At 36.8% G+C, this 23,351-nt stretch overlaps 1 protein-coding gene across 8 annotated transcripts in view; it reads left to right on the plus strand.

The window, feature by feature from the left end:
* LOC131437791 (uncharacterized) overlaps positions 1–23,351 on the plus strand; it is a 123,788-nt gene that overhangs the window by 74,409 nt on the left and 26,028 nt on the right. For all 8 annotated transcript variants that reach the window (XM_058607373.1, XM_058607370.1, XM_058607371.1 and 5 more), the window contains exons 11-13: positions 4,151–4,328; positions 4,387–4,552; positions 14,439–14,816. In XM_058607373.1, the coding sequence (XP_058463356.1) occupies positions 4,151–4,328; positions 4,387–4,552; positions 14,439–14,816 (722 nt within the window). The remainder of the gene's footprint in view (positions 1–4,150; positions 4,329–4,386; positions 4,553–14,438; positions 14,817–23,351) is intronic.

Genomic DNA, 23,351 nt, shown 5'->3' on the forward strand with positions numbered 1-23,351 from the left:
TTTCAATCTACCAGAATCTTTGTTTGATCTCAATATTTAAACAGCAGAATCCTATCATTGATTCATACAAAAATCATTCTATAATGTGATTTGTTCAACTCACGCCTAAGATGACCAACAATAATCATCTAACTGATTACATTGCACACAATGCAGCTTCTGGTAAACAATATCAGAATTTGGCTTGGAATGACGAATCACATGAATCAAGTATGCACGTGAAAACTTCACACAAAACAACTCGTTGCGCGCCAAAAGATTCGTTTTATGATCTAGTATTCCTTTCTCCGACGGCCAAACACTTATGCAACTCGTTATGCGCCAAACACCTATCGATGATCTAGCAATCATTGACGACTTCTTCAGTGGAAAATCCCATTGTCTATACAAAACAATTTTATGGATTTTTCCAACTTTTCCGGCAAATTTTCCTAATTTTTTTGATGTACGAACCCGGTGGGGATAAAAACTGAATTTTTTTTCGTAATATGGATTTCAATTATAACTGAGGAACTCATTTATATGAAAACCGATAGTTTCGGTCCTTTCCCCGACAAAAATCTCGTTAATATAATATTCGCATTACCCCGAAAATCTCCTTAAATGCAAATTTACTGTCAGATTGAAAATGCTGGGAATTTCGGTAGTTGTAGAATTCGTCGAGTTTCCGCTGTTCAAAACTCGGCAAAGTTATGCCGAGATTCGAGAGAACAATTTAAGTGTGTTGGAGAATGGTCGATCTTAGATGAACGCTATATACTGTTGTTGCGAATGTATATATTTTGTTACAAATAGATATATTTTGTTGCAAACTAGTTATTGCAACATTGCGTTACTATTGCAGCAGTATGCTGCATCCTTTTTGGAGAGTGGGAGAGTCAGAGAATGTGATTTCTTTTGAATGGATCATTTTATTTTTATTTTGTTCTGTTGTTTTGTAGTTGTTCGAAAGAAAACTTGTTTCAATCCACCTAGTGGTGCAATAATGCCTTTCTCATATTACTCATAACATCATAAATATTACTGTGGAATTCGCAAAAACAACTGTTCATTGTATAGAAATAGGAAAGTTTGGTCGGACTTAATCTAACAAACTCTAAAAATCCTGTTTAGTCTGTAGTTCCGGAACCGGAAGTAGTATCCAGCACAAATTTTGAAATTCCGTTTGAAACTTTGAACCAATAAGTTTGTGAAAATCGATTTGGCCATCTTGGAGAAAAGTGATTGAGATCCTTTTTGCAGTTTCTAATAACCATTTCCAATTCTTCCGAAACTGGATTCAGATGAACGGAATAGCCGAAGTTGGTTCGTTTGCCAGTAACAAATATGACCTACAAATTGGAACACTTTTGAACCTAGTTAAACCTAGACTTACTATCTCATGCTCTATTTCGATCAAACCAATGAAACGAAATTTACCAAACGAAACGAACTTGCGTTTCTGTTACTTCTGCGTATGCAAGTCCAATCAGCAGCAAAAAACATGTAGCAGGTTTATAATAATAATAATAATATTATTATTAATAATAATAATAATAATTAATAATAATAATAAATAATAATTGTTATTATTATTATTATTATTATTATTATTATTATTATTATTATTATTATTATTATTATTATTATTATTATTATTATTATTGACATCACTATACCACCGGCATGGTGCTACTGCACTTCCGGTTGTAAAAATTGCATATTTTTTCAAATAAACTTCAATTTATTGACATTTTTGTATTTTTCATCTTACACCGGTTTTACATTCTTTTATTCTTTCGGTCGCACTTATCATAAAATAGCTAAAATTTTTATCAACAGCAGCACCGTCTTTTACCAATATCACACACTAGTAGCAGACATCCGTAACCCTTTTGTTTTCTTTATAGCGTGTACGATATAGAACAAAGCACGCATAGTTCGTTTTGTGTTTTCTTCTTCCACCGTACCACCACGTACCGCTGTTGTCATTCTATATGGCGATTTGAAAACTTTGACACTCATCGCCCTGTAACTGCGAAACCGGAGGTCGGATCCAGATGAAGTTTCACAGTAGCTTTAAAGATAATATGACCTTTAATTCAAAGCAAGATTTGTGAAAATCGGTTCAAGCTTCGCAGAGAAATCGAAATGAGTTCTTTTTTTGGAGTTTTTTCTTCACCACTTTCGGTGCTTCCGGAACAGGAAAAGGGGGAACCAGTAGTGTCGCGTTATGTTTTTATGCCCACAAACTAACAAGCTCTGCAAACTAGAAGAATTTATCAGACAGTTTTATGGGATTTGTATTTGTTTTTTTTGACCATCGTTCGTAAAGAGATACAAATGAAATTGGTAATTTTCCACTTATCACGCTTTAGTTCCTGAATCGGAAGTCAGATCCGAATAAATAGTTCTACAAATTTTTAGGAAACTATAAGACCTTTTATTTGATTTTTAGCTTGTGAAAACCGGTTAAGCCGTTTAAGAGAAAATTGAGTGCACACTTTTTCTCTAATTTTCACATAAGGAGTGTATCGAAGAGAAGTTAGCAACATTGATTATTGAATAAAAAAGTAATAAAAAAAACATATTTTGACATCAGTTTTCGATATATTGTAGAAAAATTACATTTTTATGCATCTCATTGATTATATTGAAGAAAATCCTAGTTTCAGGGAAACTCTCGCACTTTGGACTTGACATTCTTCATTAAATTCTGCACAGTTACTTTTGTGACTTTCCTGGTGGCAGCTGTCCAGTTTTTTTTTTTCACTCCTGCATGTTTTGGGACTCTGTACCATCCTTCCGAAAGTGCCGCTTGACAACTGCCCAATACCTTTCAATTGGCCGAAGATCCGGGCAGTTCGGTGGGTTGATGTCCTTTTCCACGAATTGTACGTTTTTTTTGACAACCACTGTAGAACGGAGTTAGCGTAGTGGGCTGAAGCCAAATCCGGCCAGAAGAGAGGAGGAGCCTTATGCTTTCTGTACAGTGGGAGCATTCTCTACTTCAAGCATTCTTCCTCGTACACCTTGGCGTTAATTGTGCCCTTCGTGAAGAAAATCGACGACCGCTTGCCAGACCAACACCTTCTGCCCAAACTTTTCCATCGCCACCGTGGTATCAGCGTCGTCCAGGTCCTGGTACACCGATTTCGTATAATATTGCGGTCCGGGCAGCGCTCGAGTCTTCCTTGGCGTAGGTTTCATCGTCGATCAGGATGCATCCGTCTTTATTCTGTAGAATCCGGTTATACAGTTTTCGCGCTCTTGTTTTGGCCTGAACTTGCTGTACCAGGGACTTTTTCGGCACCTTCTGTTTCTTGTACGTTTTCAGGGAGTTCCGAACTTTGATCCGTTCAATCATCCTGATGCTGGTGTTGAACTGCTTGGCCAAATCCCGCGTCGACGCCGATGGGTTTTTCCTGATGTACTCAACCACTTTTAAGTCCCGGCCGGGCTGGCTGGGACCCGTTTTCCTACCGGATCGGGGCAAATCCTTCATGGAAAGCGTCTTACCGAACTTCTCGATGATATTTTTGACACTGGTGTGGTGCACTTTCACCCGTTTTGCAATTTCGTTGTACGTGACACCACTTTCTGAGCACCAAGTGTGCAGAATTTTCTTTCGCGTTTCCGGATCAATTCGACTCATCATTGAAACGATAAACCGTACCGAAACCAATCGATTGCGCAGCTGGTATTGACATGTAAACAAACATGTCACCGCAAAACACTCTGCAAAAAATTAAGCCATTTCAGAGTAATAACTGTTTGAATGTTGCTAACTACTTATCGATACACTCCTTATTAATGAAACTCAATAGTAGGCTATGGGACTATAAGACATTTTATTTGAATCACACGTACACAGACATTCACTCAGTTCTTCGAGCTGAGTCGAATGGTATATGACATTCGACCCTTTATGCCTCAGTTAAAAAGTCGGTTTTCACAGTGATTGCATACCCTTTCTATATGAGAAAGGCCAAACACGTTCGTTTTCGTAATCGAAATTTTTGTACGTTACAAATCGCTGTATTAACGTCACTACACAAATTCGCGTGAGGGATAGGGAGATATCCGACTAGAAAAATTATGTACTATTTCTTTTATCGAACTTTTCACTGTTATTGTAGCTTCATTTAAATTATTTTTGTTTATTTCACAGCAACTGAGTTCCGGATAACTATCGATCCAAACGGCCGGCAGATTGAAAGCCCAACAGTGCACTGTGCCCCGGATTTGACTCGAACTCCGAAGAAAAGCTCCAAAAAACGATGTATAGTGTTGCGGGCACCGTCAGCGGAACTCAAAGCCGTATGGCAGAATCTTCTAACCAGGCAAATGTATGCTAGTGTGAATTACTAAGCAATAGAATATTTGTTGTTTATCTTTTTTCTGTAGATTTCTGGTTAACGCTACCCTGGGATCAACCCCGCTCAGTAGTCCATTGGATTCACCGGACATTCTGCAATCGTTAGTTCCAATCGGCGATATTGGAACGACGGCTCCCTCGATGGCATCGGTTAAGATACCTTCGCTGGATAATGTTCATCTCAAGAATCAACAGGTGTGTTCTAGCATAGGCCTAGCCTCTTCTTGTAGTAGTGTTTCTTCTTTGTTAAAAACTACTCCACTCAATTCGGTAACCTGCACTACATTAGGGACAAGTACCAAGAAATATTCCGCTCATACAACAGCCCGAAGTATAACACCGGATACAAGGAGTTATAGGTCAACAATTCGCGGCTCAATATCTGAATTACCCGAACTTACGATGAGCAATTATTCAAACTGTGTAACAGACTATGACCGACAAAATAATTACACCAACGCCAACGATGTCAACAGTAATTATTTAACAAAAACAAATCACATAACGGAAAAGGAAAATGTAACTGAAAACTGTTCGGAACCATGTCCCAAACAATCTCTTTCGGCTCGAGATCGTATTTTCAACAGCTTTTCGAAAGGCTCTCGAGAGAACATGCGTTCAATCGTGGAATTCAGTTTGAGCTCCGTAGGTCGATCCTTCATTGATAGTGCCGACGACTCGGAGGACTACCAGTCCGTTAGTGGTGAAAATGTCAACACTCCTGACACGCCCCCTCCGAATATTTCTCCTTCGTCGTCCCAACGTAACTCGGAAACATTTTCCAACGATTTCAAAACCTCTTCGTCTCCCAGTGCTACCGTGTCTCCCATGGAGGACGGTTGTAGCAAGTACCTACTAGCTAGTGGCTACGGAGGATCTTGGGATTTGTTGGAGCTCGATTTGGACTTTCATCAGGTCAACTGTGATCCCTCGTTCGGGAAGGATGTTGCCGAAACGGAATTCATGGGTGACGAGGACGATCCGTTTGGAATGTTGCCCGCCCAGCCGACAGCGCCCAATCTGCTAGATCTCTAGTTTTACTTGCAGATCTGTTTCAGCAGCACCGAGATTTGGGCCGGTTATAGTCTGATTGAGGAACAGCAGGCTAGTCAAACGGTTGGCAATCACTAGGGAGTAGTGTGATAAGTTGTGTTGTTGTGTTTAAATTGGTGTGTGATTTACTTGCGTTTCAAAGCTTCGTTTGCTTGAAGTTCAGTCATTACATAGCGGCAGATAGTGATAGATCATCACCAAATTTCATCACACTCATTCAAACATCCACGCCCGGTTAAGCTGAAATGGATCTAGATTTCAAAATCGGCGTATGTTTGCGCAGTTGATTAAACAAAGGCTTATCGATAGATCAACTGGGCAAACTTATGCTGACATAGTCGTATTAAGATAGGCACATAGCATTTGAATTAAACTCGGTGCACAGTAGACGTTTCCAATCAGATATTGAACTTATTCTCCATTGTGGAAAAGTACTAAAATCAAAGTCAGTGAGACAAGCATTTGTTGTGTTTCGATCTCTTGCGTAGTATATGATTAAGGTTCTCAAACCAATTGTCAAAATCACTCATGAGGACTTTTTTTTTGGAAATCTGTGAGTAATCAAAATCAGATCACAAGCTTTAAAACCTTAATCATAAGCTTTCCGGCAAATTAGAATGACTAACTAACAACTAATCGCTAATCATATTCGTATTCTTCATTCAAGGAAATTTCTTCGGGAAAAGTCTACTGATTGTGCCCATGTAGAGTAGAATGTGGCTTCAAAACAGAGAGTCAATGGATCATTAGTAAGACTAAATAGAAACCATCACTGTCATAGTTCATTTATGTTTCCTTGTAGGTATTTAGAGTAAAGATGAGATCGACTGAGTGAGCTGTGGTAGTTCTGGGAAAATTAATATATGAAAAATAATATAGGATTCCATAGCAGCGTCTAATGTTTTGGAGTCTCCCCCACTTTTGCCCTAATTGCTGCTAGTTTATGCATTCCTAGTTACGCTATATGTTGCCAAAGATATGTGTATTCTCTTCGAAACTATCATCCAAGGATTGCTTCTACAGACTTTTATGGTAACCGAATGGAGCATGCAAAACCCGCCATTCTGAAATCGACTTCAAACTATCATGTTCTATCGATAAATATTTTAGGGATTCCAACGTGGATTTCTTTCCGTCATAAGCTAAACTAACTACTCACACTGTAATACCGGAACCGAAAGTCGGATTTGGATCATTTTTCGGAGAATTTTTAAAGAATTTCAAGACCTTTTATTTCCGTCTTCCGGAACCGGAAGTCGGATCCAAATGAAACTCAGGAGCTATACACTCACAGACATTTTGTGATCTCGACGAACTGAGTCGAATGGTATATGACACTCGGGCCTCGATTGCAAAGTCGGTTTTCACAGCGATTGCATAGCCTTTCTACATGAGAAAGGCAAAAATACTGAAAAACTTCCAAATCGGGCTTAAACTGAAAAAAATTGACTTAAAAAATTTGAGATCAGTTCACAAAAATGAACCATTTTTTATTTTGATAAAAAAAAAGTTAGTATCTTTCTATCGAAAATATTAAACAGAATAGAATACTGATTGCCCGATATTTGCAAATAATATCGGTATGGACAAAAATAGGGTTTTAGTTGGAATCACGTTGTAAATTGACTTTAAATTTTGAAAAACGATTTTTTCTCAGTGTAGGATTCGAATGGACAAATTTCGTGTATAATCGTATTCGGAGTTGGCAGTATATAGATTTCATCACGGAAAGCAACTTTGCTAGCTTTACTTTTTCCAAAATTGACCTAGACTATCTTTTGAACAGGACTTGACAATTTTACCATTTTTTTTGCAAATAATTAGAGTAGAAAAATGACAAATCCTACAAGAAACTATTGTGCTGGTGATGTTTTGAAAATAAATCTAATTTTCGAATGAAAATACCGAAAAAAATAATAACCGAATTTTACACTGAAAAAATCGATCTTAAAAATTTGAAGTAAAATTACAAAAAAGCGCCCAATTTTATTTGAATGAACAAAAATTTCAGAACTTCATCTTGATCCGACTTCCGGTTCCAGAACCATATGGTGATTAGCGTAAAAATTTGATTTTCAAATTACTTACTCACTTTTCTCAGAGCTGGTGTGAACGATTTTTACGAGCATAGATTCAAATAATTGGTTTTGTGATACTTTACAAAACTTGTGAATTTCGTCTGGATACGACTTCCTGTTCCAAAATTACAAGATCAAGAGTGCTGAAATGTGCAAGGAGTTATTCAGAGCAGTGGGGTTTCTGGAGGCTCAAATCAGTTCCAATCGTTAGGCCTTTTCAGGTTCCGGAAGCACCGGAAATAATATATAATAGAATTAATTCATTTTTCTTAGTGATGGCCTGAACGTTTTTTACGAACCTAGGTTCTAATGAAAGGTCTTATGATTTCATATGGAACTTCTGAATTTCATCCGGATCTGTCTTCAATTTTCGGAATTACAAAGTGATGAGTGTCCAAAATTTCAAACCGTATTAAAAAGCGTACCTAAATGCGGTGGAAAACACAACACCGCCTCAACGAACGAAACACGCGGTGTTCAATTTCGTACACGCGGTAAAGAAAACAAAAACCAACACCGAAACTCGGTTTTGAAAACACAAACGAATCCATCGGCACCGAGCACACATAAGCAATCAATGCGCTCGAAACAAATAAAGAATTTCAATAGATTCAAGTTTTTTTGAAATTATATTTGCATCGAAATTGCATGTTTAGCGATGTAAATGAAATGTTTACAGCCAGTACTACAGTAGTATCGTACCGGTGGTGATGTATTATTCATTTTGATTATTAAGCTTATAAGCTTATAATCAAACAAACTAACCGTGATTGAAACGGTCGAACAAATAAATATCTTTATATACTACTGAACTCGTTGAATTTTATCCGAATCCGACATCCAAGGTGATCAAAGCTAAAAATGTCCAACCTTCATATAGTTTACGACACAAAAAGAGTATGAAATTTTCAAAACAGATTGTAAAACTATTTGAACTTGTAGGCCTGACTATTTAATGGCCCTAAAAGATTACTGCAATTGCGACAGTCTCCCGTTTCCGGCAGCGAAAACAGTTATTCTAAATGTCCAAGATGAAACATGAGAATGAGAAAGGCACCATTGCATCGCAAGGTGAATTAAAGCAAAGTCTTGGCATTACATTCCTTTTGTGGAACTTGGCCTTTCTGTTTCAAAAGACTTCGCAGCTGATTCGTAGGGCGAAGCCAGAGAGAAAGCGACGCGAAGCGAAACTTGACAGATCCCACGGAGTCGCGCGGCAGAGCTCCGTCCACTCAACCTCAACAGAAAAATGAAAAATATGTCAGAGTGAACTCGACGTGTTGCGAAGCGACTACTGGCCGATCTCATCGTACTCACTCGGACATACATGTCATTTTTCCGCTGAACTTGAATGGACGGAGCTCTGCAGCGCGACTCCGTGCGATCTGTCAAGTTCCGCATCGCGTCGCTTGTCGCTTTCTCTCTGGCTTCACCCTTAGGTTGATGTCAGAGTGAGCGCGGAACGCGAAGCGAAGCGATTCAATGCAATGTACTGTTATTGCATCGCGTTCACTCTGACAGGTTTGTTTTGCCTGTCAGAGTGAACGCGATGCGAAAACTCGGTCGCTTCGGTTCGCTTCGGTTCGCTTCGGTCCGCGTTCCGCTCTCACTCTGACATCAACCTTAGGTTGCTGTCAGATAGAAAGCGTCACGCGATGCGCCTAGGCGCGCGTGCGAGCTAGTTGCATTTGATCAAAGCAAAAACTTGTCAGAGTGAATGCGATGCGAAAACAGTACATCGCATTGAATCGCTTCGCTTCGCGTTCCGCGCTCACTCTGACATCAACCTTGGGGTACAGAATCATTGCATGGCTAGTACAGGGTCCGGCACTCGAAGTGTAACCAACTTCAGACCTTCGAGCCTGGCGTCAAGGTAAATGCGACATATTATCGGGAAAGTATTCTGGAGGTTGCTTTGAAGCCGTGGGCAGACAAACATTTCGGTGGCAGACCATGGACGTTTCAGCAGGACTCGGCACCGTCTCACAAAGCTCGAGTGAACCAAGAATGGCTGAAAAACAACGTTCCGAACTTCATCACGTCCACACAATGGCTCTCGAATTCACCAGATGCGAATCCAATGGATTATTCTCTTTGGGCCATTTTGGAGAGCAAAGTCCGTACTAAAAGATACACCAGTCTCGAGGCGCTGAAAAAAATTATTGTCCGCGAGTGGGCCAAAATACACCTGCAAGTCACATTCGGGCAGCTTGCGATTCGTTTTTTGACCGTCTCAAGGCCATAGTCAAGGCAAAAGGTGGTCATATCGAGCAAAAGTGAATTGATTCTGAATTTTGTATTATTTTTAAACATTTTGTACTTTGAATTAAGTAAAAGTAATTTTCCAAACTGAATTTATGGCCTTTTTAATTGGTTACACTTCGAGTGCCGGACCCTGTACTACGATCCTACTGGCACTATGAATCCTTCCAGATCGGGGCTCAAACATATGACAACTGGCTTGTAAGACCAGTGCCGTATGCATTAAACCACCAACCCGGGCCCAATTAAAACAGGTTTTTAATAAAGACAACGTTTTTTAAAAATGATCTGTATAATATTTACACTTCGGGTAGAAAAGCCCAATTTTCTATTTCATCTCTAGAAAAGACAACACAACAAAAACAATTCGTTCAATAAAGCCGAAGGGACCAATAAATTCTGAACGACTTAATTCCTCCAGTTTGCCCATCTCCAACCGAAGAGGTCTTATCGCTTTCTGAGTTTGGGAGCCGTTTTTAAGGGAATTTAAACTTGTACAGTGCAAAGTGAAATTTTCTGATCTCTAAAGAAATAACACGTCAGTCAATGAGTCCCCGATCTGACAAAAAGAACAACAATTTCTTTCCAAATTTCGATTTTAGTCATCAATGCAATCCTCTTGAAAAACAAAATAATTGTTTCAACGACGTTGCAAAATTTCCACACCACTTTTATACCTCAATGTCCTGCTAGCCTCCCCAATAGCTTACGTCGAACCATTGACGTCGTCATTCGATGCGAATCAATATTATGAACAGATAATAGTCACTGGGGGTTGAGTCTGACGAATAAGGTGGATTGTAAACTAATTAGAATTTCAATTCATGGAATTCAACCATCGTAACTTTTCGAACATTTTTTTATAAAGCCTGCTTCATTTAGAATTGGAACAAACTTTTGCTCATATTGAGGCGCTCCTGGTGTACGGATTTGGAAGTTCTTGGCGCCCACGTGTCGGGAATTTTGTCAGCTTCACGTATGATTTTTGACATTCCGCAAATCGACTGTACTTTGTAAACAATCAACATGGAAGCCGAAAGAAGGGAAAAAATTGTGCACAGTTATTTGTAAAATCCATTGTGGTCTGCATCTGGGCTAGCTGAACAGCTGAAATTGCCCGGAAATACCGTATGGCGCGTTATCAAACGGTATATGGAAACTTTGACGACGATTCGGAAACCTCAAGCAAATCGTCGGAGTGCAACTGTCGACCGGAAACTGCGTGGAAAGATTTTGAAGACGATTAAGAGGAATCCTAATCTGTCGAACCGTGATTTGGCCAGAAAATTCGGTGTTCCCCATAGTACCGTAAGGAGAACTCGACTCCGTTAAGGAATCAAGTCGTATCGAGCTAGCAAACAGCCAAATCGAACCATAAAACAGAATAGTGTGGTCAAAATTCGTGCTCGGAAAATATGACCAGGGGCTGACCAAGTTCGACGGGTGTTTTCTGATGGACGATGAAACCTATGTCAAGGCTGACTTCGGGCAATTCCCAGGTCGAAAATTTTACTTGGCAACGGCTCGGGAGGATGTTCCAGCCAAATTTAATACTTGTTTTTGCCGATAAATTTGCAAGAAAATTTATGATTTGACAGGGCATTTGCAGCTGTGGCAAAAAACGAAAGTTTTCGTTACAAATAAGACAATGACATCAATGGCAAAATTCGTTTTTGGAGACACTCTTTTTGGTTTTTGGTACCATCCCGTAATGTTTTGGCCAGATTTGGCAAGCTGCCATTACAGCAAAGTCGTTCAAAAATGGTATGCAGAAAGGGGTCCAGTTTGTATCGATAAACCTTAACCCACCCAACTGCCCCCAGTTTTGCCCTATTGAGAAATACTGGGCAATCATGAAGGGAAAGGTTGCCAAATACATCAATCAGATGACGACCTGGTGGAATAAGATAGCTGAAACGATGGACGAAGAAGGTGTGCGCCGCCTAATGAGCATGTTGCAAGAAAAATTCGAAAATTGCTTCAAAACCGTGACAAATAATTTATCCGTATTTTTTCTTAAAAGTATGAAGAAAACGCTACATTTGTATAAAAAAAGATCTTGAATTCAAAAATAAAGAAATGAAATACAGGCAATTGTCTTTGTTCCAATTCTATCTGAAGCAAGCTTTACTCAAGTACTCATGCAAAATTGTGAATACACTTCCTTTTGATATCTTTTAACGATGTCAGCTATCTCCTGCCATTTTAACGTTTCGGTTCTTCATAACAAGGGAATGAGCTTTTGAGACGATTTTTGGAATAACACCCACGACAACCACATATAAATTCAGAAAATCAGTCAATAGTGGTTGCTGGTTGTATTAAGCCACAGCTATTATTAAGGGCTCGTGCAGTATTTTTTTTTCTTTAAAAACTGTGTATTATCTACACACGCAATGTTTTATTCTTCATTGATTTTGATTTTATTGAAGAAGTGCCCCTGAAAGCACAATAATCTACACACTAATAGACATGTTATGAATGGCATGACATGTTTACAGATAAAATCTGAAAGATGTCCCTATTGGATGGTAAAAAGGATTTGTAATTAGAAGCCATCTGTCTGACGTACCAGGAACTAATTGAACGACGTTCTAATTTGTTTTCATACTATCCGCTGTAGAAAATACTTCAATATTAAGTAAGAATGTTTTTTCAGTCGAAGAAAGTTTTTTCAAGGTTTTTCTTATCCTCTCCGCATTGAAATTATTACATTATCTGTTATCATTTAATGTTCAGTGTAAAATAAATCCGAATAACTTTCCATGGGACTAATTTTGTATTCGGTCCTAGTTTTAGTAAAATCTAACTATTATATGAAAAGTAACAGTCGAAATGTCAAATTTCAACCAAATATCAAAATCATTCGTGAAATAGTTCACGGCCTTAAGGATAGTTCATAAGCCACATAGACCAAAAGTACATACTTTTGGACACTCCAGATTTGTCTCGTCAACTTTGAAAATACCCCTTTCCCTCCCTTCTTTGAAAGTATACGTAAACTTTCGTTTTCACAAAACATGATAAAAATATATTTTCAGTAGTATTACTAAATAGTAGTATTACTTCGTCTTCTGTCACTGGTAGCGGTCACATGAGTTTACAGTTTTATCTAACTATCGACATACAGTCCGAGTATTATCCGAAATAGTGAAATCAATTAGTATTTCCATTGAGAGCGGCTAATGAAATGAACAAATGAACTGACACAGAACCTAGTATTTCTGCTTTTGGAAGACTTCAAATTGTTACACGGATCATGAACAAAATGAGCAAAAATTATCCCCAAACCGAGACCGGCAGACCGAACTATACTAGCAGAGCTAGTATAGTTATATAGCATTTCGAAGACATAAGGTTAAAAAAACACACATGATATTTCAGACGTTTTCCGTGTATTAATGGTCCAGTGTAACATCACTTTCATCTGCGATAATACTGATTGCATTAACCGAGAGAAATTAATACCAAAAGTCTGACTAAGTATGTTATAGAATCGAGATGAATCAACGAATTGTAATACATTAAGCAATTATTATACAATATTAACGGCATTTTTCCCTTAATTATCATACGCGCTTTTACGTAAGTTGATGTTGTAAATCTATTTCTTTGGAATTACTAGACAAAAAAAAATAAATCCACTGATAATGATAAAATCATAAAAATTGGTAACGGGCAACCAAATGTAGAAAGAGTAGCGCATTCCAAAACAAAACAATTTGGTGTAGGTTTAAGTAACCCATACTGGTACATAGATATAAATACCATAGAAAAAAAAAACACTAAGTAAACAATGTCAAGTCTGCTCAGACCTAACTGTCTATTGAAAATGGAATTTAAACTAGCGTTTATTCGAATGCATGCTGAATGTAATAAATCAACTACTAATATTTTACAAAACTTATAAATGTCGTGAGTAGCCTTTTCAAATTTAATGAAACATGTTCGGTGAAGATGAAGTAAGAAACTTACACAGCACGAATCGCCAAGAATCGTTCATCTACTATCAGGGATAAGCCATTGACTACACATTTTGAACTGATGATGAAATCAAAAAGAAAGAGAGAGAGAGAGAGAGAGAGAAAAAAAGAGAGAAAAATAAATAATTCAACCTGAATGTGTAACCTCTTCCGTTCAAAAACTAGAAATTAAGTATGCCAAAACGAGTGAATTAGCATGCAAGCTAAAAACCCAGACAATTCCGAGCAACCACCCGTAGATTAAGTACTGAAGCGAGAAAATAAATTTATTTTACCTAAAAATTAAACGCTTGTTGGTTTTATTGCTAAGGCGAAATAGAAAACATGAACAGCTTTAGTTCTTAGTACAGCATACTTGTTCCGATGGCCAAATTTTTTTCAAGGGCTATTTTGTTTTCGGACTTGCTACGTTAATTGTTAGGTTTGCTGTAGTTCAGGAAGTTCTGGTGTTAATGCCGACAAGCGTTCAATTTTTTTAGGTTTCTTTCAAACTCTAGAAATATGGATGCTAAAGTCAAATTACTTAATGTTTGACAGTTGCGTGGACTTAGACTTAGCTCCAAGCTTCAAGACCCACTCCAATTGAGTAATCGATCTATCTTTAGTCTTGTAGTGGTTTAGATGTAGCCTGTAGTGTGTTTGCTCTTTCCTTTTCTCTATCTCTGTGTCTCTTTCTCTCCCCGTCTATTACATGCTTCTCCGCAGTCGAGGTCGAGTAAGGTCCCGAAGCAGGTCGAAGAATTGATCGATGAGAAGTGTAGAAACATGAACAAGACCGGTGTCCCCAAGGGAAGTGCATTACACTTGGCGCAATGGATGAAGGGTCAGTTGGATAAGCAGATTGTTGAATCGGATCCAATCGATTCCGATCCGGAGCAGACGCTCGAAGAGTGGTCCGTTGAACAGGTAGCGAATCGTTCCAAGGAGTTAAAGTTGCTCGATACGGATGGGAAGCTCTACCCGTCCATCAATGGGATGGGGTCTAGCACGAAGCTGCTGGATGCCCATCTGGAGGATGGTTCGACATTCGATGGTGATGATGACAACCGCAGTGTGTCGAAAAGCACTACGTCGGACAGCCAGGTAAGTTCAGTTTGGATGTAAATGTTGCGCGATTTTATAGTTTCATCAAACAAACACTTTTCACGAAACTTTATTGTTTTCGCACTTAGCAACGGGGATTTGAGCAAACTTGAAATAAAAACTATATTCGAGACTGACTCGATTTTCAGTTCAATAACCTTAAAATTAGTGTCGAAACTAGCTTTCGTAAAAAACGGTTTGACAGCAGTTAGGGTGGAAATTGGGTTAGGTTTGGCATCAAGCAAAAATAACATTAAATAACCGTGATCAGAACCTGCTGAACTTTAATTTTAGTGCCATGACTTTAGTAAGTTTGTATGGCAATGAAAATAGGGTCTGACTTAGAAAGCATAAATTATTAATTCGGACATATATAAATATATATATATATATATATATATATATATATATATATATATATATATATATATATATATATATATATATATATATAATTCTTCCATATAGTTGAAAAATACACAAATCAGTTCCTTCTGCTTAGAATTGCAATTCAAGAAAAGCGAAAATTAGTCTAAAACTCCGTTCGTTTTTCTGAAAACTACTCGAGAAATTAATTATGGTTTCGGCTTTAGCTGTTAAATAAGAAGGGCTGTTTTATACTGCCCGACGTTTCGACCACTGGTTATGGTTTTTTTTCAAGGGAAATATCTTTGAAAGTGACGTTAGGTAGTGCATAGTGGTAAAACAGGCTAATGTTTAAAACAAACGTTATTAGTGCAACAAAAGTGACGAAAGAAGCTTTGTTATTATGTAAACAACCGTTCGTGGGCATACGATTTTTAGACGAGGAACGATAAGATATTTCCCTTGAAAAAGACCATAACCAGTGGTCGAAACGTCGGGCAGTATATAACAGCCGTTCTTATTTAACAGACCGCTAAAGCAGAAACCATAAATAATGCAAAATATTTGTACGGTCGAATTAATCATCTTTCTACTCGAGAAAAATTATTTCAGTTTCAGATTACTTCCACTAACCCATTTGATTAGCAACGAACATATTGTTATATGGATTTTCCGTGGCAGAAATGATAGCGAACTTGGTTTACATTTGATCTTTGAACTCATTACAACTTGGTGATCACCTTTATTGTATACTAGCTGACCCGTCGAACTTCGTCTCGCCCAAAAATTATTTGTTCGAATTTTTATTAGCAGAATTGTCAAACGACTAAGTGGTTAACGTTTCACTCCATTATTTTTTTGATTACTTAATCTACAATCAACGGAGTTCGTCACACATTCGCTTTAGCTCAAAAAAGAAATATCACCAAAAATAATGTGAAAATGTAAAATACTTCTGTTAAGCAAAAATTGAGCAAACGCACAGATTGACCTCTCATCCTTTGAGTCAATGCACTGAACGGAGATCTCTTTCTAATTACTTCGACGTGATAGATATTTCTCTTTTAGTATGTGATTCTTGCTTCCGGTAATCGATTAAAAAGCTTACTTTCTCTTCTAGAGTTGTTCTTTCGGTAAAGTATTTACAATTTGTATTTAGGCCAAGCAACCAAAAGTTTTCAGCATTCCTAGCATTCTGAACAGTCCGTTTACTCCGGAATCCGGTCCGAAATTACTCATACTTGCATGTTCATCCGACGCAACAGAAAAAACTTTGAAGCAATTCCTTGCACAGCTTTTATGCAGCGAGAAAGTTGTTTCAAAACATGCCGCGCGTACTTTATAGCTCTAATAAAGTGGATATTTTTTCAAGTACTGTGAAACTTTTGGTTGCTTGGAGAGACGACGCTTAAATTTCAATTTGATACTGATCTTACCGATTTGCATACTTCACAGAAATGAAAAATATAATGTCTCTTATGTCTAATCTAAATCATTAGAAATATATCGCATTCATTTGACTAAATTAATCAAAATTCATCTAACAATTCATGATCTGGTAAATAATATCAGAACATCAGAACTCCTGCCTACAACCGGTTTTCTAGAGCAGTCATATGCATATCAAGTATGCATGTGAAATCTCCACACAAAACTTGCACACATTCGTTGCGCGCCAAACGATTTTTTCTACGATCTAGTATTCTTTTCTTCGATAACCAAACACTTAGGGCATATTCAGGAGTGTTCTAGTTCTAGATGCATAATTTATGTCAGTTTTAAAATTAAAATCTAGAAATTATAACAAAATAAACTGGCAGCCCCAGAAGCGTTTTATCTGTGTTTCAAATATAGAAAAAATAGAACGGCGTCAAACATCAATCGTAGATCTAGCAATCATTGACGACTTTTTCAACGGAAAATTCCATTGTCCATGCAAAACAACTTTATGGATTTTTCCCACTTTTCCGGAAAACTTTCCTAATATTTTTGGGGGTAGAAACTAATCAAACAAAAAAAAAAGATTCATTTAAATCCGTCAATCCGTTCTTAAGTGATGCGATTACAAAGAATGATCTCTGCACTTTTATATATAGGTTAACGGCTCCCTATTTTATCTGAGCTCCTATTTCTATCTCATCCCTTCACCTCATTACTTTAAACATGAAAAATATTTTACAACCTACCTGAACCAAACTGTGAAATGTTTTAAAATGATTATAAAAGCTATTGTCACACTTTTCCATTGAAAAAAAGGGTTTTAAATTCTCGGTGATCGTTTTTTTTTCATTTCTTAAAAATCACTTTTCAATTTAGAACACATTTTCGTCCTAAGATTTACAGTTCGTCATGTTTCTGAATATCTACTAATCGATTCGTCTCAAAACTTGATCATTATTTCGCACAATTACACTACCATTGAATGCTGGACGACTTCATAATTAGTATTGTTCACTTGCCACTTGTTTAATTAACGATTAAAAACTTACAAGATTACCCGACAAGCAATAAAAGTCTTCAAAAATATGAGATGAAAGTGTTTCACTTAGTTTCGCAAAGTTGCCAAGTTATCTCATAATGTTACAAAACAAAAATTGTTTTTCTTCTTCAAATTATCATCAAAAAGTATGTTTTTGGTATCCGTTACATTAGTTTAATTATATTATTGATATCAATATTTCAATAAAACTGTTTCGGCTTCGAATATTAAAGAATAGAAAGAGCGTGTTAAATACTAATGAAATATCCATTGTGGTAAATCTAATAGCACTGGTCTCATTCCGCTATACGTCAACATAACGCTGTTAAGTGTATGTGTTTCATTGGCTGTGCACAGAATTGCCAGATTTTTTTCATAGAAAATATGTATTACTTTGCATAAAAAGTCTATATCTGCTCTATCTGTTTTCACTAATGAAATGATGTTAAAAGATAGTTATTTATTTCAACTTTAACATGTGATTTGTCCGTTGATTAATAAACTTTTAAAGAATCACTGAAATTAAATACCAATAGATACTCAGAGAGAAAAGTCTCATTTGTACTTCTCACTTTTTATGAACCTGTACAAATCTGTATTGAATTTAGGAAATCTGTATAAAATCTGTACTTTGATTTAAATCAGTATGCGAACGCAAAAATCTATACAATACAGATAAATCTGTATAAATGGCATCTCTGGCTCTGCATTTTGTTTTAAGAAGGGCTAATGCCTAAATAGTAACAATTTCTCTTTTTGTTTGTATTTAAAGTTCTTTACACTTTACAGTCAAATGTTAAATTTAATGCGAAAGATAACGGAAACGACCGAAAAATTTTTAAACGTTAAAATGATTTCAAACTGGTTCTAAAAATATCGTGTGTTGTTTCATACTTGGCATTAGGCCGTTTTTAAGAAGAATTCTGACATTTTGAACCTGAGAGTGTAATATTGGAATATTTCGTTTTGATTGCTGTTGCCATTGCTAATTCATAGGATGAATATAAGACCAACGATAGGATGGATAAAAATCCATTGAGATGAAATTAGGAGCAGAGTAGTGAACACATCATAAATGTTTTTAGCTGTTTTATGAATATTAGTTAAATTTTCAAGAATTGTGAATCAATTCTCAACTTTGAGCAAGGCGAATGAAGCAGTAATTTAAAACAGTTATAGTGATTTTAGTGGCTAAATCGGGGTTTTGAGGCGACGTCCTTACAAATGAGATGAAATCGGGAGCCCTTACCCTAGATAGGCACTAAAAAAGCGCTATCGTGATTGGGAGTCATGTAAAATATGTTTTGAAGACCATAGAAACATTTTGCATATCTTAGATATGGCTATACGGAGGGTGGATGTAGCAAGTGCCTTTAAAAAGGGGGGTGTAATATTTAAAACGGCATAACTACGAAACTACTGAACGGATTGCCACCGAACTTGGCACAGATACTTTTGCTCTTTTGAGATTGTTATAAGGGTATTGTGATGGGAGAGGGAACGTAGTAAGTATCCCTAACAGGGAGGTCATGAAAAAATTTGTCTAATTTGACGAGAGTCGATACTTTTTTTTTAAGACCATAGAAACATTTTGCATATATTAGATATGATTATATGGGCGATGGATGTAGCAAGTGTCTTTGAAAAGGGAGGTGTAATGTTTGTAAAGTTATAGCTTCGAAACTACGTAACGGATTGCACATAAACTTCTTGCTCTTCAGAGATGATGATCATTAGGACATTTTCAGGGGTGAGAGTGTGTAGCAAGTGTCCTTAACATGAGGGGAGGAGGTCAATGACGAAATTTATATAATTTGAAGAGAATCGACATTTAGACTAGAAAAAGGGGTTTTTGAAAATAAATTTTCATTTCCCATTTTTTGAAAAACTAGAGAGTGGCAGGAATTTCAAAGTCGTAGTAGATAGTATTGCAGTTGTTAATTTGAATGCAACACAATTTTCCAAAGAACTAAGGGAAAACAATCTTTATCTCTCTATGAACGCGAGTGTATTTAAGTCTCTGCATAACTACGAAACCACTAAACGAATCGCCATCAAGTTTGGAACACGAACCAAAGGTGGGAATCGATATTTTTTTGAAAAGCACAGATACTTTCTACACTACTTAGGGTAATCATGGAGGAGATCTGTAGTAAGTTCACTGACAAAGAGGAAGTTAAATCAAAATAGATTACAAGGTTATTTTGAGGATGAGGGAGTGTAGCAAGTGCTCCGAACATGGAAAGTGTAAGGGAAAATTGTTCGGGTTTTACGAAAAATTGGTACTTCTTTACGAGTACAGCATATTTCTAGAAACTATGTGAGGTTCACAAAAATATTCACAAGAGGGTGGGGGAATAAGTATTCTCAATATTGATTTGAATTGACGAAATCATACAATCAATGTGCATTTTTGTTGTAAATTGAGAAAATTTTTATGCAATTACTGTGGAATTCGTAAAAACCACTGATCATTGAATAGAAATAGGAAAGTTTGGTCAGACTTAATCTAACAAACTCTACAAATCCTGTTTAGTCTGTAGTTCCGGAACCGGAAGTAGTATCCACAACAAATTAAGGAATTCCGTATGAAACTGTAGCACTTTTCTTTTGAACCTATAAGTTTGTGAAAATCGATTTTGCCGTTTTGAAGAAAAGTTAGTGAGATACTTTTTGCAGTTTCTAATCTCCATTTCCATCAGATCAGATGAACGGAATAGCCGAAGTTGGTTCGTTTGCCAGCAACAAATATGACCTCCAAATTGGAACAGTTTTGAACGTAGTTAAACCTATACTTACTATCTCATGCTCTATTTCTATTAAACCAATTAAACGAAATCTATCAAACGAAACGAACTTGCGTTTCTGTTACTTCTGCATATGTAAGTCTAGCTAAACAGCATGAATCAGAAGTATAAAATACACTAAGGTCTCTTTTTACACGGGGGTTACGTACCGTGTTAAAAAAATCCGTGTAAAATAAAACCGTGTTAATTGCGGAAACCGTGCAAAAAAAAACCACGTGGAAAATTTGACGTAATAATTCCAAAAACCGTTGATTCGAGTGTTTATTTTGTTTTTGATAAAATGTAACTGTTTTTTCACAATAAAAACGGAAATCTAAAAACCAGCCTGAGGTTAGGAGAAGGTCTAGTCATATTTGATAAAACACATTGATTGACAAATTCAAATTAGAACACACAGGAAACAAGTTGTACGATACTCAATATAATCTAAATGGCTCATGCCTTATGTTTAATGAATTCGGTTTTCAAAAGGACGATAATACGTACAATTTAGAACTTTCGACTGAAAAAGTACTAATAATACCACCCATAAACACTTTCACTGCAAATAAAGCTTGAGGATAAGTTCTTTTCAATTCCGAAATTGCGATGTGTAGTAAACACTAACGATCTTAATAATTATTTTCCCCTAAACTGAGTGGGAAGGCATGGGTATTAGATGAAGATCTATGCACGCAGCGACAGAATTAAAGGGGAAGAATTCATAGAGATGAATATGGATCAAATTAGAAAAGGTATTTTATGTGTCATGCTGAAGAAACTCATTTCATCGGCGTAAATCATAATACTACTAGAGTTATATTATTCAAATGGCTGTACTGCTCGATATGATGAAGAGTTGAAGAGATTAGTAAATCCGACTATTTCTTCAACACTACGAAATTCTCGATAATATCAATGACGAGAAGAGACGTTGTCGTGTAATTAACAACAGGGACTGAAGATCCGAAGACTGATTAATCATTTTATGGAACGACAGTCAATGATCTCGTGAATTGTTGAGTGAATGATTTTAGTTAACTTTTAAACTTTAAATTAGCTCTAATAATCGTTTTCTTACAGACAACCTGTTCCCTTTTTAAAATTTTTCTCAAAAAACAAGTGACAGTGCTTTTTAAACTCTCATCAGAAACCGTGTTAATTGCGAAAACCGCGTAAATAAAAACGGTGTTAATTCCGGAATCCGTGTAAAAAAAGCCGTGTATAAAAAAAACCGTGCGAAAAAATACCGTGTAAAAAGAGACTTTAGTGTATGTAGTAGGATTATTATTATTATTATTATTATTATTATTATTATTATACATAATCAACAAACAAAATATGGTCCTAATGATTATTTCTAAGTATATTTAAAAAACTAGTTTTAATTTGACTGCGCGGGACATGGAAATTGAATCCCGTCGAAACAGCATTGAAAGAACGTTGCAATCCAATGATGGCGCCATTGCACAGTGGTCCGGATCCGCAATTTAGGGGGACAAAAACATTCGTGGCTTAGCCTTATACTTTAGAGCTATGATGTCTTCGGAACAAATGATCAGTGAAAGATAAGCCATATTTGGAAGCATATGGTATTAGGGTGGTTCTAATTATTAGGGTGATCCAAACATTATTTTTCGTATGTGTTGAGATAGAGGACTGCATCCTTAGGAAAAATTGTAGGAAAACTTATATTAAGCAACTTTGCCGAAAACACTATTGTAGTATCTCTAACGGTTTTAGTGTTACAGCTATTTTAATAGATCAACTTAGGGTGTTCCTAAAAAAATCAGTTTTTTTTGCTCTAGCTTTCTCAATATTCACTTCTCGATTTTGGTGTCTTTGTATATTTTTTAGAGTTTGTTGAAACCAATTTTTTCATGACTAGCGCATTCAGGTAGCGTTTTCTGAACCGAAGTTATGAGCAAAACTAGTTCAAAAACAGATCATTTTTAAACTGCTATATCTAACATTGGAGCAAACGAAAAAAAATCGGTTTCTTTCATTTGATAGAAAATACTTTCGAGCATGTTTATAGAAAAAATGGTGGAGGAGATATTTTTTAATTTTTTTAAATTGTGTTCAAACATTGGGTTTTTTCATTGAAAAATGCTCTTTCATGTAAGACATTTATTAGCTATACATATTAAAATAAGGTATTGCTGTCTTCTAGCGTGTTAAAATTAAAAATGTTAATTCAGCTGCATAATCGGGAAGATGGAGTACACTCACGTTGGTTGTTACTCTATTCGATAATGCTATTACGGGATCAGACGTCGAAATCGTTTGAATACATCCTCCAGATTCACTAAACGATTGAATTTCTACGGATGGAACTGCCTATACTTGCGAATTGATTTATTTCGACTCTCTTGTGCTTCCTTACTGTACATACCAATAGGAAGCAAAGCATGTTTTATAATTGCAGTCCCATGCACCAGAAGTTTATGCACGGTTGGCGACAGAGCATACCATCCATACAGCTCCACAAAACGAATTCTTGTTTGTTCAGTAAACTCCTGGAAAGCAGGTACCGAAATCTTCACATTGCTGTTCATCAACATTAAGATTATAAAAAAACCGTTCAAGTATATTTCCATTTAACTCGATGATTTGCGCTACTGTGTTATATTCTTTGAAAAATCTACGGGTCCAGATACCATAATTCGAGTTGCCTCCTCCAGGTAATGGTTCACCAATGCTAGACCCTGTCAGCTTGGAGCGAAATCAATATTCTGTATAGGAACGCCATCACACGGCATCACATTCAACATATCATGTCAATTGTGTGGGTGCGCAGTGCTGCTATTTTTGCGTGCAAGAATTTGACATTTCTCTTCCCTACTTCTATGTACGAGATTCGATGCGGACTCACCTGAGGGCACCATGCTCGCAAAAAAAGGA

The sequence above is a fragment of the Malaya genurostris genome, chromosome 3 (genome assembly GCF_030247185.1).
Source record: "Malaya genurostris strain Urasoe2022 chromosome 3, Malgen_1.1, whole genome shotgun sequence".
Lineage (NCBI taxonomy): Eukaryota > Metazoa > Arthropoda > Insecta > Diptera > Culicidae > Malaya > Malaya genurostris.